Genomic DNA, 11,800 nt, shown 5'->3' with positions numbered 1-11,800 from the left:
TGTTCACAGATGTGGCTTCTCAGGGTGGGGTCCCTGAGGCCTGGAGTGTGGCCTCTGAAAACCTTCAGGGCCAGATGCAGAATGAGAGCCTGTGGCCACATAGCCCCTGGTGGGAGACGTCCTGCCACCCTTTGCTTCTCTGTGTCACTCTGGCTGTACATTTCAGATCCTTGGGAAACGTTAACCGGTAGGACCNTGTTTTATTATTTTTAAAAAAGAGAAAACAAGAGTTGTGAAAAAAGCTTCTGTAGAAACCAGTTTTCAAACCATCTTTGATACACGTGCCATTTGCTGGGGTGAACCAGGGCTTCTGTGGGGCCTTGGCCTTCCTGCCTTGGGGGTGGACGCCCAGGACTCAGTGCAGCCTGTCCACTGCGCTGTGTGAGGATGCGGCAGACAGAGGGCACCGATGGGACCCAACTCAGGCCAGGGCTCCATCATCTCCGCCTCTATCTCACCAACCCTCATAGGCTATGAAGGACCTGGAACTACCACAACTGTCAGGGGAGGGCATCGAGACCCCAGAGGGTCCTTCCCAGCATCTTCAAAGGAACAGGATTTTGTGCCTGCAGACCCTTCTTTGCAGCACACACCACTGACCCTGACCAGGACCCCTAGAATGCCCAGCACCCCTGGGAGGGCCTGTGGTAGTTTCAGCTCCCTCTGGGGGCCCAGAATAGAGCTAGCCTGTGGTGAGGACATAAGCACCAATGGCCAGTTGAGGCCAAAGGAAGACACTGATTCAAACACTGAAACCAATCAGATTCTCCCACAGCCTTCCTGCCATCAGAAGACACTGGTGCAAGGGTGATTGCTATGTACAGAGCAGAGCCGCCCGATTCCCATGCAGGCGCTGTGTCCTGCTGTGCTGGCCTCCTCCTGGCCATCACATCGGGCCAAGCAGGGGAGAAGAATGGGAATGCCCATGCACCCCCATCAACTCTGCAGACACAGAACCACACACAGCTCTTGGGAGGGGTCAGATGAGCTGCCCAAAGCCCGGGAGAGACCTGCACAGTGGTCAGCATGCCAGGGACGGTGCTTGAGCCAAGGCAGGGATGGTGGGAGACTCACTTGGGATCCTGAAGGAGGCCGCTGCATTTCCGTGCTCTTTCCAGATAACAAGGACGTGTCGGTGATGATGAGCGAGATGGACGTGAACGCCATCGCAGGCACGCTGAAGCTGTACTTCCGTGAGCTGCCCGAGCCCCTCTTCACTGATGAGTTCTACCCCAACTTCGCCGAGGGCATCGGTGAGCACTGGAGGCCTTGGCCTTGTGGGAGATGTCTCCTCCACGTGCACTGCTGCCCTTGGAGGCTGTGAAAAGTGAGGTGTGGGAACCCGAGCTGTGCCCCCTCTGCCATGGTCGGTGTTTTAACCCAACCTCAGAAAACGGGACCAAAATCAAGCCTGTCCTGGTAGACCTTGCCCATCCCCACAGGGCTCCCCGTCCCTATTCCTCAAAGAGACCAAGAGGGTGAAATGGTCATCACTGCTGTGCTGTGGGGTCCTGATGTCTGCTGTCTTCCTTCCTGCAGACCAGGGCTGAAGGAGCACCCAGGTGCTCTAGCCATGGGTCCTAGCCCAGTCAAGCATGTGTTCAAACCTGGGCTGACCGTTAGTCAACCTGCAGGCTGATGCCTAGAGTGGGCGCTGGTGCATGTGGCACCTGTAACCTCCACATCACCCTTAGGGCAGCTCTGCCCACGTGGCCCATGCACACCCAGCCTACAGGTGGTCCTGTGGTGTCCAGGACGATGAGGGGGTCTCTGCGTACTTGGTGGGGTTGGGGCGCTCCCACTTCCCACCTCCTTGTGTCCCTCACTCCCGTTTCATTGCACGCCGAGCCTCCCCTACGTTGGGCTCCCCTGGGGAGGGGGTGGTGGCAGGAGTTGCCCAAGGGCAGTTCTGCCGGTGAGTGGCTGCTCTCGCAGCTCCTCCTGCTGCTGTTTGCTGGGTGCTGCTGACCCCTGTGAGGCAGAGAAAAGGTGTTCAGGTGGCTCATACCCCACACCAGCACCCCTTACAGGTTCCTCACTGGGGCCCAGAGCTGTGGGATTGAGGATGATGAGCCTGGGCTGTGCAGGGACACAAGACCCAGGCACTCCACGTAACCACCTCGGGAGAGGTCTCTGTCTCATTGTGACCCTGAGGAGTAACCCACCGCCTTCTCCAGCTCTTTCAGACCCGGTTGCAAAGGAGAGCTGCATGCTCAACCTGCTGCTGTCCCTGCCGGAGGCCAACCTGCTCACCTTCCTTTTCCTTCTGGACCACCTGAAAAGGTAATCCAGCTCTCCTGTGGGTGCAGGTCCCCAGGCTATGGGGTGAGACTTCCAGACTGAGGACCTTTTCCCCTGATCCCTGTCTGCAGTCACTTACCTGCCTCCAAGGACCTACTAGCACACTGCCACCTGCCCCTGCCTCCCTCTTTGCTACCCTCCTCCCTCTGCACTGTGGCCCTAACAAAGAACTCAGAGCTTTGCCATGGCCAGCCAGTGCACTTGAACCCCCCTCTTACCCCTCCAGTCACATCATAGAGGAGACCCTCTCCACCAGCCCCAGAGCTGCCCTTTTTCCTGGGGCCGCTGAGACTCCAGAAGTACCAGGGCTGGAGTCAGCTTGCGCACAGCCAGGATCAAGGTTGCTCCGCCCTGAGGACTCTAGCATGGCACAGACCTCTGCTCTCTCCTGGTGGTGGTATTGAAACAGCCGCCGCTGTTCAGTCCTACTACAGGGTGGCAGAGAAGAGGCAGTCAATAGATGTCCCTGCACAACCTCGCCAAGCTGTCTTTGGCCCACACTGCTCCATCCCTCGAGAAGAAGCAAACTCCCCTGCAATCCAAGCCAGCCCATCACATGACGACAGCTGGTCCTTGGAGTCAGTCCCAGGTATGGGAAGACAGGCTCCAGCCCATGTCACCCCAGTCTGACAGATGCTTACCTTCTCCACCCCCAGTCCCTGCCCATCATTCTACTTGCATTGTATGTAGTGGTGGCGGAGATCCAGAAAAGAGGGACTTGCCTAGGTCGCATGGGATGGGAGTGATGCGGCCGGCCCAGGCCCACCTCCTGGTCCCCTGCTGTGCACTTTGCGGAAGCTTAAATCACCCTCATGTTCGGGTTGGGGTGGCTCATGCCTGTAATCCCAGCAACTTTGGGAGCCAAGGCAAGATAACCGAACCAGGTGTTTGAGACCAGTCAGGGCAATGTAGCAATCCCCACCTCTAGAAAAATACAAAGAAAAATTAGCCAGGCATTGTGGCATACACCTGTAGTCTAGCTACATGGGAGGCTGACAACAGGAGGATCGCTTGAGCCCAGGGAGTTAGAGGCTGCAGAGATCCATGATGGAGCCACTGTACTCCAGCCTGGGGATAGAACAAGGCCCTGTGCATCTCTGAAATAAACCCCCCCCCCCCCCCCCGCAAGTCATGGTTTGTCTCACTGTAAGGGGTTCATGACACCAGCAGGGGTTTCCAGCACCTGAGGTGGACTTGGAGGCTTAAGCCCCAAAGACCTCCCCACCAGCTGCTGTGAGCCCCCCTCTGAGCCGCTCTCCTCTTCCCCACTCTGCCCGGGCAGGTCCAGGTGCTGCTGTACTTCCTGCAGCTGGAGGCCATCCCTGCCCCGGACAGCAAGAGACAGAGCATCCTGTTCTCCACCGAAGTCTAAGGGCCCCAGTCCATCTCCAGGAGGCAAACAGATGGCCTGGAAACCTCTGGCTAATCGGGCCATCCATAGAGCGGGAACCAAACCTTCCTGAGGTGTCCTTGGGCCACCTGCCAAGAGACAGCGACCCAAAGCCGAAGGACAGGTGGACTGGGCAGATCCCGCCTAGGTCTGGAAGGCCCAGACTGGCCTCAAGACTGTGGTTTTTTTCCCTGCGGCCACCCAAGGGCACCCCAAGCCAGTGCATCTCAGAGTCCAGGCCGGGCCCTGGGAGACAGGGTGAAGGGAGTGGTTTTTATGAACTTAACTTATAGAGTTTAAAAGGTTTCTACTGGATCACTTGTCAAGATGCGCTCTCTCCAGGGAGAAGGGAACGTGACCGGATTCCCACACTGTTGTATCTTGAATAAACGCTGCTGCTTCATCCTGTGGGGCCATGGCCCTGTCCCTGTGTGGGTGGGGCCTCTTCCATTTCCCTGACTTAGAAACCACACTCCATTTAGAACAGGCTTTGAGAGGCTCAGTCAGCACTGGGTAGCTTTTCTTTCCAGAAGGATTGTTGTGCAGAAATGGGTCTTTTGTTGCCGTGTTTGTTCTTGGAAGGCAGCTCCAGGCAGGCTGTGAAATGTTGGGGGACAGGACCCCCAGGGAGGGAGTCCCAGGCTACGCACTTTAGGGTTCGTTCTGCAGGGAGAGCGACCTCGTCTCCGGATCCTGACCGCCCTTCTGGTGCACGCTCTTCTGTTTGGCTTCCACAGGCCTGGACTTCTCTGGCTTCTCTCTGCCCATACACTCCCTGCCACAGGTGTCCCTGCCCCTGCCCCAGCACAGGTGACTTCATTTTGTCCTCTCAGCTTAGCAGACTCGCTCAACTTTTGTAAAAGTCTCCGCTTGGTGGTAGCAGCTTGCTGATGACTTGTTTTAAAACTTTCATCCTAAATAACCTTTTGATACTTGAATATTTTTAAGTTTTATACGTAGTTTCTAATTTATTTTTCCTAACAGATCCAGATACCTAATACAATGCTGGAACGTACTCTGGGGATAATCCGTGTCCTGGCAGCGTTTGCTCTTCCTCTAAGCGCCTGGCCCCACTGCTCTTAGGAGTGGGTTCCGAAGCCTCTGGAGAACAGGATACGTGGAGGGTTAGGAAGGGGCCAGCCTTAGAGATGGAAGACTCCCTCCCAGAGCAGGTGGAGGCACAGGACCATTCGTTACCCCTTCTGCCGGCACCTGCAGGGGAGCCCAGGCATTCTTTGTAAATCCTCATGACCACCTGGCTCAAAGAAAACAGAAACGTGGAGACCGCCAAGTATTTTCAAGAAATAACCCCTTTTAGAAAGAGTGGTTTGGGGCAGGGAGAGGAGAGAAGGGAGAGCAGAGTCGAGTTTCCAGATGGTCCTGCAGGAGGAAAGGATGCAGCTGCCCAGAGGGAAGCAGGATCGAATTCAAGAGAGTGTGTGGGGTCCGTGGATGATACCAGCACCCAGTGTGGCTCTGTCTGGCGACCGCTCCTAAGGTGGGAGGAGTGGGCTTCCCCTGTGTGTCAAATGGGCAGCTCCTGCTGAGCCCACAACTCATCAGAGAGCCTGACAGCGGGGCCGTGCACCTGACACTTCTCTCTGCTTGTGGACCTGATGAGGCAGGGAGCAGAAAACAGCCACTTGAAGGCTTTCTGTCTGCGTCTGTGTGTGGTATGGATTTAGTTTTGCTTTTTTCTTGCTAGGTAAGCACAGCCACTGTTTGCAAGCAGTGTCACTCTCGTGGGTGGTGAGGACACAACAGGAGCCTCTGCTCTCTGTACCTGTCTGGGCCCTGTGGGCTCCCCTGTCCTGGCTTCCATCTCTTGTCTCAGTGACCGTCCAGCCCTGCACAGGAACACATGTTGCTTAGAAAAGCCAAATCCAGCCCTTGTCTCTGTCTCCTCTGGTCTCATGATGTGCATCTGTCACCTTGAGACTGGAAGCCAATCTCAGTGTCTGTGCCAATTTTTTGTTCCCTCCCCAACCTCCCCCATATGACTTTATTTATGTAGGATGTGTGGTGTCTAATGATGGGATGACCACACTTTTCCATGTTCTAAAAGTGCTCCTCTCCTGCAGGGCCCCAGAGCTGATGGTCGCTTTGGGTCTAGAACTGTGTCTTACTGACCTCCTGCCTCGAAAGCCTGTGTGGTGGCAAAGCTGGTGAGGGGCTGGGGAACGCAGCGTTCTCCAGGAGGGGACCTGGCTCTCCTTCTGCAATGCAGACAAAGGCCTAGATGCCAGTGTGACCTCCCTCAAGGCATGGCTTCAAGACTCCCTGACCAGAAGTGATACTTTTTTGCTTCAGGCTCTGGGTTTGAAGCAGCCTGGATTTCTCTCGGTAAGTGGCTGGTGTCTTAGCAGCTGCAATCTGAGCTCAGCCACCTACATACCACCGTGGGAAAAAGAACTGCCGACACTTTCATTAAAAAGTTCCCGAGACGACTTGTGTGCATGTCGATTTCATGATCAGCGCCCGCTGGGAAGAACCCCTGAGCCGGTGGCGGTGGGGGCCTGGGAAGCAGCACGGTGCTCAGTGATGCGGGGCTGGTGCCCAGGAGCCTCAGTGCTCAATCAGGCCAAGGTGGCAAGCCAAGGCTGCAGGGGAGGCGAAGGGCCGGGCCTGGGACGGTGTGGCGTGAGCACAGGGCAGTGCCAGCTGGCAGAGTTAGGACGCTGGAGCAGCAGCCTAACTCCACAGAGGTGCGGGCCGTCCGGGTTGGCGCGCAGGGGAGAGACGATCCTCACTCGGGGGGAGGCTGTTCTGGACTGTGCAGGTGCGAACAGGCGGACAGACGGCCGCCAGCGATGATGCAGCTGGTCTTTCTTTGCTGTGCTGAGCCCTAGCGACAGGGGGAGGGGACTCCACCACACACAGCTGGGCCGGGTTCTACCTGTGGCCACCGCCCTGCGCATGGCCCCCTTGCGTCTTGGGTGGTTTCTGCTTGGTCCGGGATTTGCCTATTACTGGTGAGTCCAGCTTCCCACCACCTCTGCATGGGCCATGGGTATGTCAGCCGCCTCCCTCCTTGGCCTCAGCGTAGTTCGGGGCCCAAGCTTACAGGAGGAGCAGTGCCCTGGGCTGCGAGATGGCGCGTGCAGCCTGGGTCCGTACGTTGGGGGAGTGCAGCGTTGCAGCTAGACCTGGGCCACATCCACTGGGCCACAGGTTACCCTCAGCAATGCCCACATCAGCCGTCAGCCTCAGCCGTCCCCAGGGGAGGAGCAAGGCTCACACGACAGAAGGCTGCCAGGGCCAATGAGGGTGGTTGAGGCCCAGCCAGAACCTCTCGAACTCCGGCATGTGCGCCTATGCTCGGGTCAGATGCCTGTCAGCTCTCTCGGCGTGAGAAGGGCTTGCTCACCACGGGCCCCCTGCCTGCAGTGCTGACCTTTCTCAGCTATCTCTCAACAGTCCTGCCCCTGGGGGAGTGTCACCCGCCCACCATGACTATTTCCCTGACACTGCGCAGGGCTGGTGGGGACGCCCTGGCGTAGAGACAGGGCCCTGTGCAGCAGCCAGGCTCACGGGCGCCCTGCACTGGTGGGGGCTGGGGACCTGGCAGAGACCACACCAAGCGCTGGACAAGGGGGATGAGCCTCCAACCCTTGGGCTTCTCTGCAGGCCTCGAGCCCAGTCCCTCCCACAGGCAGAAGGCCGTCGCACACTGTGGTTCTGCCCTCGCTGCAAGAGTTGCGAGCCTGCCCACATGCATTCTGCCCAATCTGGCTGCTCTGCCAGGCGAGGGTGGAGCGGCTGCCGCTGGCTCGTTTTTCTGGAGTGTTCAGCACCTTAAGGGCTGAAGCACTCTCTGGCCCCTACCTTCCGGGTCCTGTTTGAAAATCAAACCCATGCTCACAGGCCAATTTTTTCTTTTAGAGACAGCGCCTCATTTTGTCACCCAAGCTGGAGTGCAGTGGTGCCATCATAGCTCAATGCAGCCTCCAATCCCAGGACTCAAGGGACCCTCCTGCCTCAGCCTGCCAAGTAGCTTGGACTAGAGCTGTGTGCCATTGCACCTGTTTTATTATTATTATTATTTTGTAGACATGGGGTCTGGCTATCTTGTTCAGACTATTCTCAAAATTCCCGGCCTCAAGCAATCCTCCCACCTTGGCCTCTCAAAGGGTTGGGATTACAGGTGTGAGGCAACGCACCCCAGCTCAGCCACAGAGCTAGTTTTACTAGAGCTGGGTTTTCCCCATATTGGCCAGGCTCATGTCGAAATCCTGACCTCAGGTGATCCACCTGCCTTGGCCTCCCGAAGTGCTAGGATTACAGACATGAGCCACTGCATCATTTAAATGTAGTGAGAGGCTGGGCATGGTGGCTCACTCCTGTAATCCCAGTATTTTGAGAGGACGAGACAGGCAGATCATCTAAGGTCAGGAGTTTGAGACGAGCCTGGCCAACATGGTGAAACCGTGTCTCTACAAAAAAACAGAAAAAATTATCCCTGCGTGGTGGTGTGTACCTGTATTCCCAATTACTCAGGAGGCTGGGGCATGAGAATCACTTCAACCTTGGAGGTGGAGGCTGCAGTGAGCTGAGATGGCGCCACTGCACTCCAGCCTGGGTGACAGAGCAAGACCCTGTCTCTAAAAAATTAAATAAATAAATGTGGCCGAGGCACGGTGCCTTAGGCCTGTAATCCCAACACTTTGGGAGGCAGAGGCAGGTGGTTCATGAGGTCAGGAGTCTGAGACCAGTCTGGCCAAGACAGTGAAACATTGTCTATACTAAAAATACAAAAATTAGCGAGGCATGGTGGCAGGCACCTGTAGTTCCAGCTACCTAGAACACAGGCAGGAGAATCGCTGGAATCCGGAAGGCAGAGGTTGCAGTGAGCCGAGATTGCACCACTGCACTCTAGCCTGGGCGATGGAGCAAGACTTCATCTCAAATAAATAAATTAATAAATACAGAGCAATATTGTCTCAAATAAATAAATAAATGTACACCTGTAATCCTAGCACTTTGGGAGACTAAGACAGGTCCATCACCTGAGGTCAGGAGTTCAAGACCACTCTCACCAATATGGCAAAACCCAATCTCTACTAAAAATACAAAAATTAGCCAGGAGTTGTGATGTGTGCCTGTAGTCCCAACTACTCGGGAGGCTGAGACAGGAGAATTACTTGAACCCAAGAGCTGGAGGTTGCAGTGAGCCAAGATCTTGCCACTGCACTTCAGCCTGGGCGACAGAGTGAGACTCTGTCTGAAAAGGAATAAATAAATAAAATACAAAAAATAAATAAATAAATAAATAAATAAACGTAGTAAGATTGCAGAGTCGTGCCGCGGAAGCGTGCTGGTCCTATCCATGTAGCGAAGGCTGATTTCATACACAAATGTCACAAGAACTTTTTTTCTTCCTTTTTTTTTTTTGAGATGGAGTCTCACTCTGTCACCCAGGCTGTAGCTCAGTGTCGCTATCTCAGCTCACTGCAAGCTCTGCCTCCGGGTTTACACCATTCTCCTGCCTCAGCCTCCCGAGTAGCTGGGACTACAGGCGCCCGCCACCTCGCCCGGCTAGTTTTTTGTATTTTTTAGTAGAGACACGGTTTCACTGGGTTAGCTAGGATGGTCTCGATTTCCTGACCTCGTGATCCGCCCGTCTCGGCCACCCAAAGTGCTGGGATTACAGGCTTGAGCCACCGCGCCCGGCCTCTTCCTCATTTCTTTTTTGAATTATACTGTCTTGAATTGGTGTCTAAAGGATGACATAGCAGACAAGGGGACTGACACATTAACTCTCATGCGTTACTGAGGAATTTCTCAGTGCTCTATCTTCATCATCTGCTCGCTCTCTCCTTCCTAGGTGCTGCCTGCCAACCTGCCTTGAGAAACTGGAAATGAATCAGGGTGTCATCAGCCTCCCTTTGTACATATAGGCATCTCCAATGCCTTGATTTGCATAATAACGAGCAGTGTTTTGCTTACCTACTTCCACACAAACTGCTGATATGGTTAGGATTTGAGAAAGGGGAAGAAGGGAGTTTTGGGTTTTGAGGAGTAGCTGGGACTTGAACAAAGAAGAGGTAGTGATGAACATTCCTGGTGTGAGGGAATTAGCTGAGGGAGAATAAGGCATACAATAAATTAGGGATTGACAGACTGTCTGTAAAGGTCCAGATAGTAAAGGTTGTAGTCACTGAAGAGCTTAACGTCTGTGTTGCAACTAATCAACTCCATCATTGTAGTGCAAAAGTAACCACAGACACTACAGATATGAATGAATCTATGTTTCAATGACTTTTTTTTTTTTTTTTTTTTTTTGAGACAATGTCACTCAGTTGCTCAGGCTGGAGGGCAGTGGCATGATCACAGCTTATTGCAGTCCTGACTTCCCAGGCTCATGTGATCCTCCCACCTCAGCCTTCCAAGTAGCTGGGGCTACAGGCACACGCCACCACACCCCACTAATTTTTGTATTTTTTGTAGAGGTTGGGTTTCACCATATTGGCCAGGCTGGTCTTCAACTCCTGAACTTCTGGGCTCAAGCTATCCACCCTCCTCAGTCACCCAAAGTGTTGGGATTACAGGCATAAGCCTCTGTGTCCAGCCCAAAATAGTCTTTTGATTCTTTTTTTTCCCCCAAACATTTAAAAGGGCAAAACATTCTTAGCCTTGGCATGAAGGTCCTGGGGCCAACCTAATGACTGGTCTTGACGTGCCCAAGCCAGAGGCCCAGGAGCTCCCTGTCCCAGGCAGGGGGTCAACGTGCTGCCTGCCTGTTCCCTAGTCACATGGTGACATTCCACCCTCCACTGTCACATCTCTGTGTGAGGAGGCCTTGCCGGGTACTTGGGGACCTCTGTGTGCTGGTGCCTTCGCGCCTCCGTTCCTCTCAGCCCTGACTAGCTCTGTCTTGGAATAGGTAACTACCCTTTATTCGAAAACGTGCAGCAAGCCCTGGGCTGTTCTGAAAACTCAGGCATAGTGTTCTGATTTCTCCACCCACAAGGAGCCCTGGGCTTCCTGAGTCCTTCGGACAAAACAGCCCCACAGACTGCTGCCCCCCAGGGCCCAGGTGAACACCCCAGGCAGGGGTGCGGCTGAGTCTGCACCTTGGAACCTACCCTCCACCAGGGTTGTGGTGGGGCCTCCGTGCAGCCTCAGTGGGAACTTGCCTATCACCTGCGGCCCAGGTGGTGTGACAATGACCTTTGCCCTCCCCCTCCTTCCCACAGGTCCCGCACCTCAGCTGCGAAGAGGGTTGGCAGTGGTGAGTGAGAGGCCACCTCGCATGAACAGATGCCCTCCCCACTCTGCGCACCCCCTGGTGGCTGAGGAGAGTCTAGGCTGGGGCACAAATGGGCCTTGGGGTGAAGTCGGAGCCCGGGATCCTCCCTATGTCCAGGGCACCTGCTCTGTCGCTGAAGGCGCTGACAAACTCACGAGCGTCTGGGGAAACAGGTGCCCTGCTTATTTTCCACAGCCTCCTGGTGGCCCCAGGCCTTTGTTAGGAACGCTCTGCCAACCTGCACATCTAGGTCCCAAGTAAACACCAAGGACTCAGAACTCCAGACATCAGGCCCCATGTGAAAATCCAGGTCCAGGAAATCCAGGTCCCAGGAAGTCCTCAGTCACCAGGAAACACTCAGGCCTCAGCTAGATATCTGGTCCCAAGTTGACACCAAGGCCTCAGGTGAACACCAGACACTAAGAAAACATCAGGCCCCAGCTGAGATCAACCCCTTGGTGGTCACCCGAACCTGACCTAAATACTAAGCCCCAAGTTTACATAGGGCCCCAGGTCACATCAGGCTCCAGGTAGACACTGGACTCTAATTTAGGCCCCAGGTTCACAGCCACACCTCAGGAGAACACCTCACCCCAGGTAGCTGTAAGACTCCATCCAGACCCTAGTACCCAGCTAGAGAATCTAGGCCCCACTGCACATCAGCTTCCAGGTAAACACCAAGCCCCACTTGGGTATCTAATCCACAGGTGGACATCAGGCAGCAGGTTGGCACACAGGACCCACATAGATGCCTACACCACAGGTGGACGTGAGGCCCCAGGTATATAACCAGTCCCCAGGTGGCTATTAGGCCCTGGGTGAACACCGGGTCCTGGATGAACATTGGGACCCAAGTGGAT

General features: G+C 55.0%; 1 protein-coding gene across 1 annotated transcript; it reads left to right on the top strand.

Annotated features, from left to right (window-relative positions):
* Positions 1-681: 681 nt before the first annotated feature.
* LOC108540630 (uncharacterized) lies at positions 682-6,131 on the top strand. Its single transcript, XM_017889774.1, has 4 exons — positions 682-1,253; positions 2,178-2,283; positions 2,736-2,890; positions 3,584-6,131. The coding sequence occupies exons 1-4, from the start codon at positions 845-847 to the stop codon at positions 3,982-3,984; spliced, it is 1,071 nt and encodes a 356-aa protein (XP_017745263.1). The 5' UTR covers positions 682-844; the 3' UTR covers positions 3,985-6,131.
* Positions 6,132-11,800: the final 5,669 nt, after the last annotated feature.

This window comes from Rhinopithecus bieti, unplaced genomic scaffold (assembly GCF_001698545.2).
Source record: "Rhinopithecus bieti isolate Rb0 unplaced genomic scaffold, ASM169854v2 scaffold_19723, whole genome shotgun sequence".
Taxonomy (NCBI): domain Eukaryota; kingdom Metazoa; phylum Chordata; class Mammalia; order Primates; family Cercopithecidae; genus Rhinopithecus; species Rhinopithecus bieti.
This window is presented reverse-complemented; position numbering and strand designations above follow the sequence as displayed.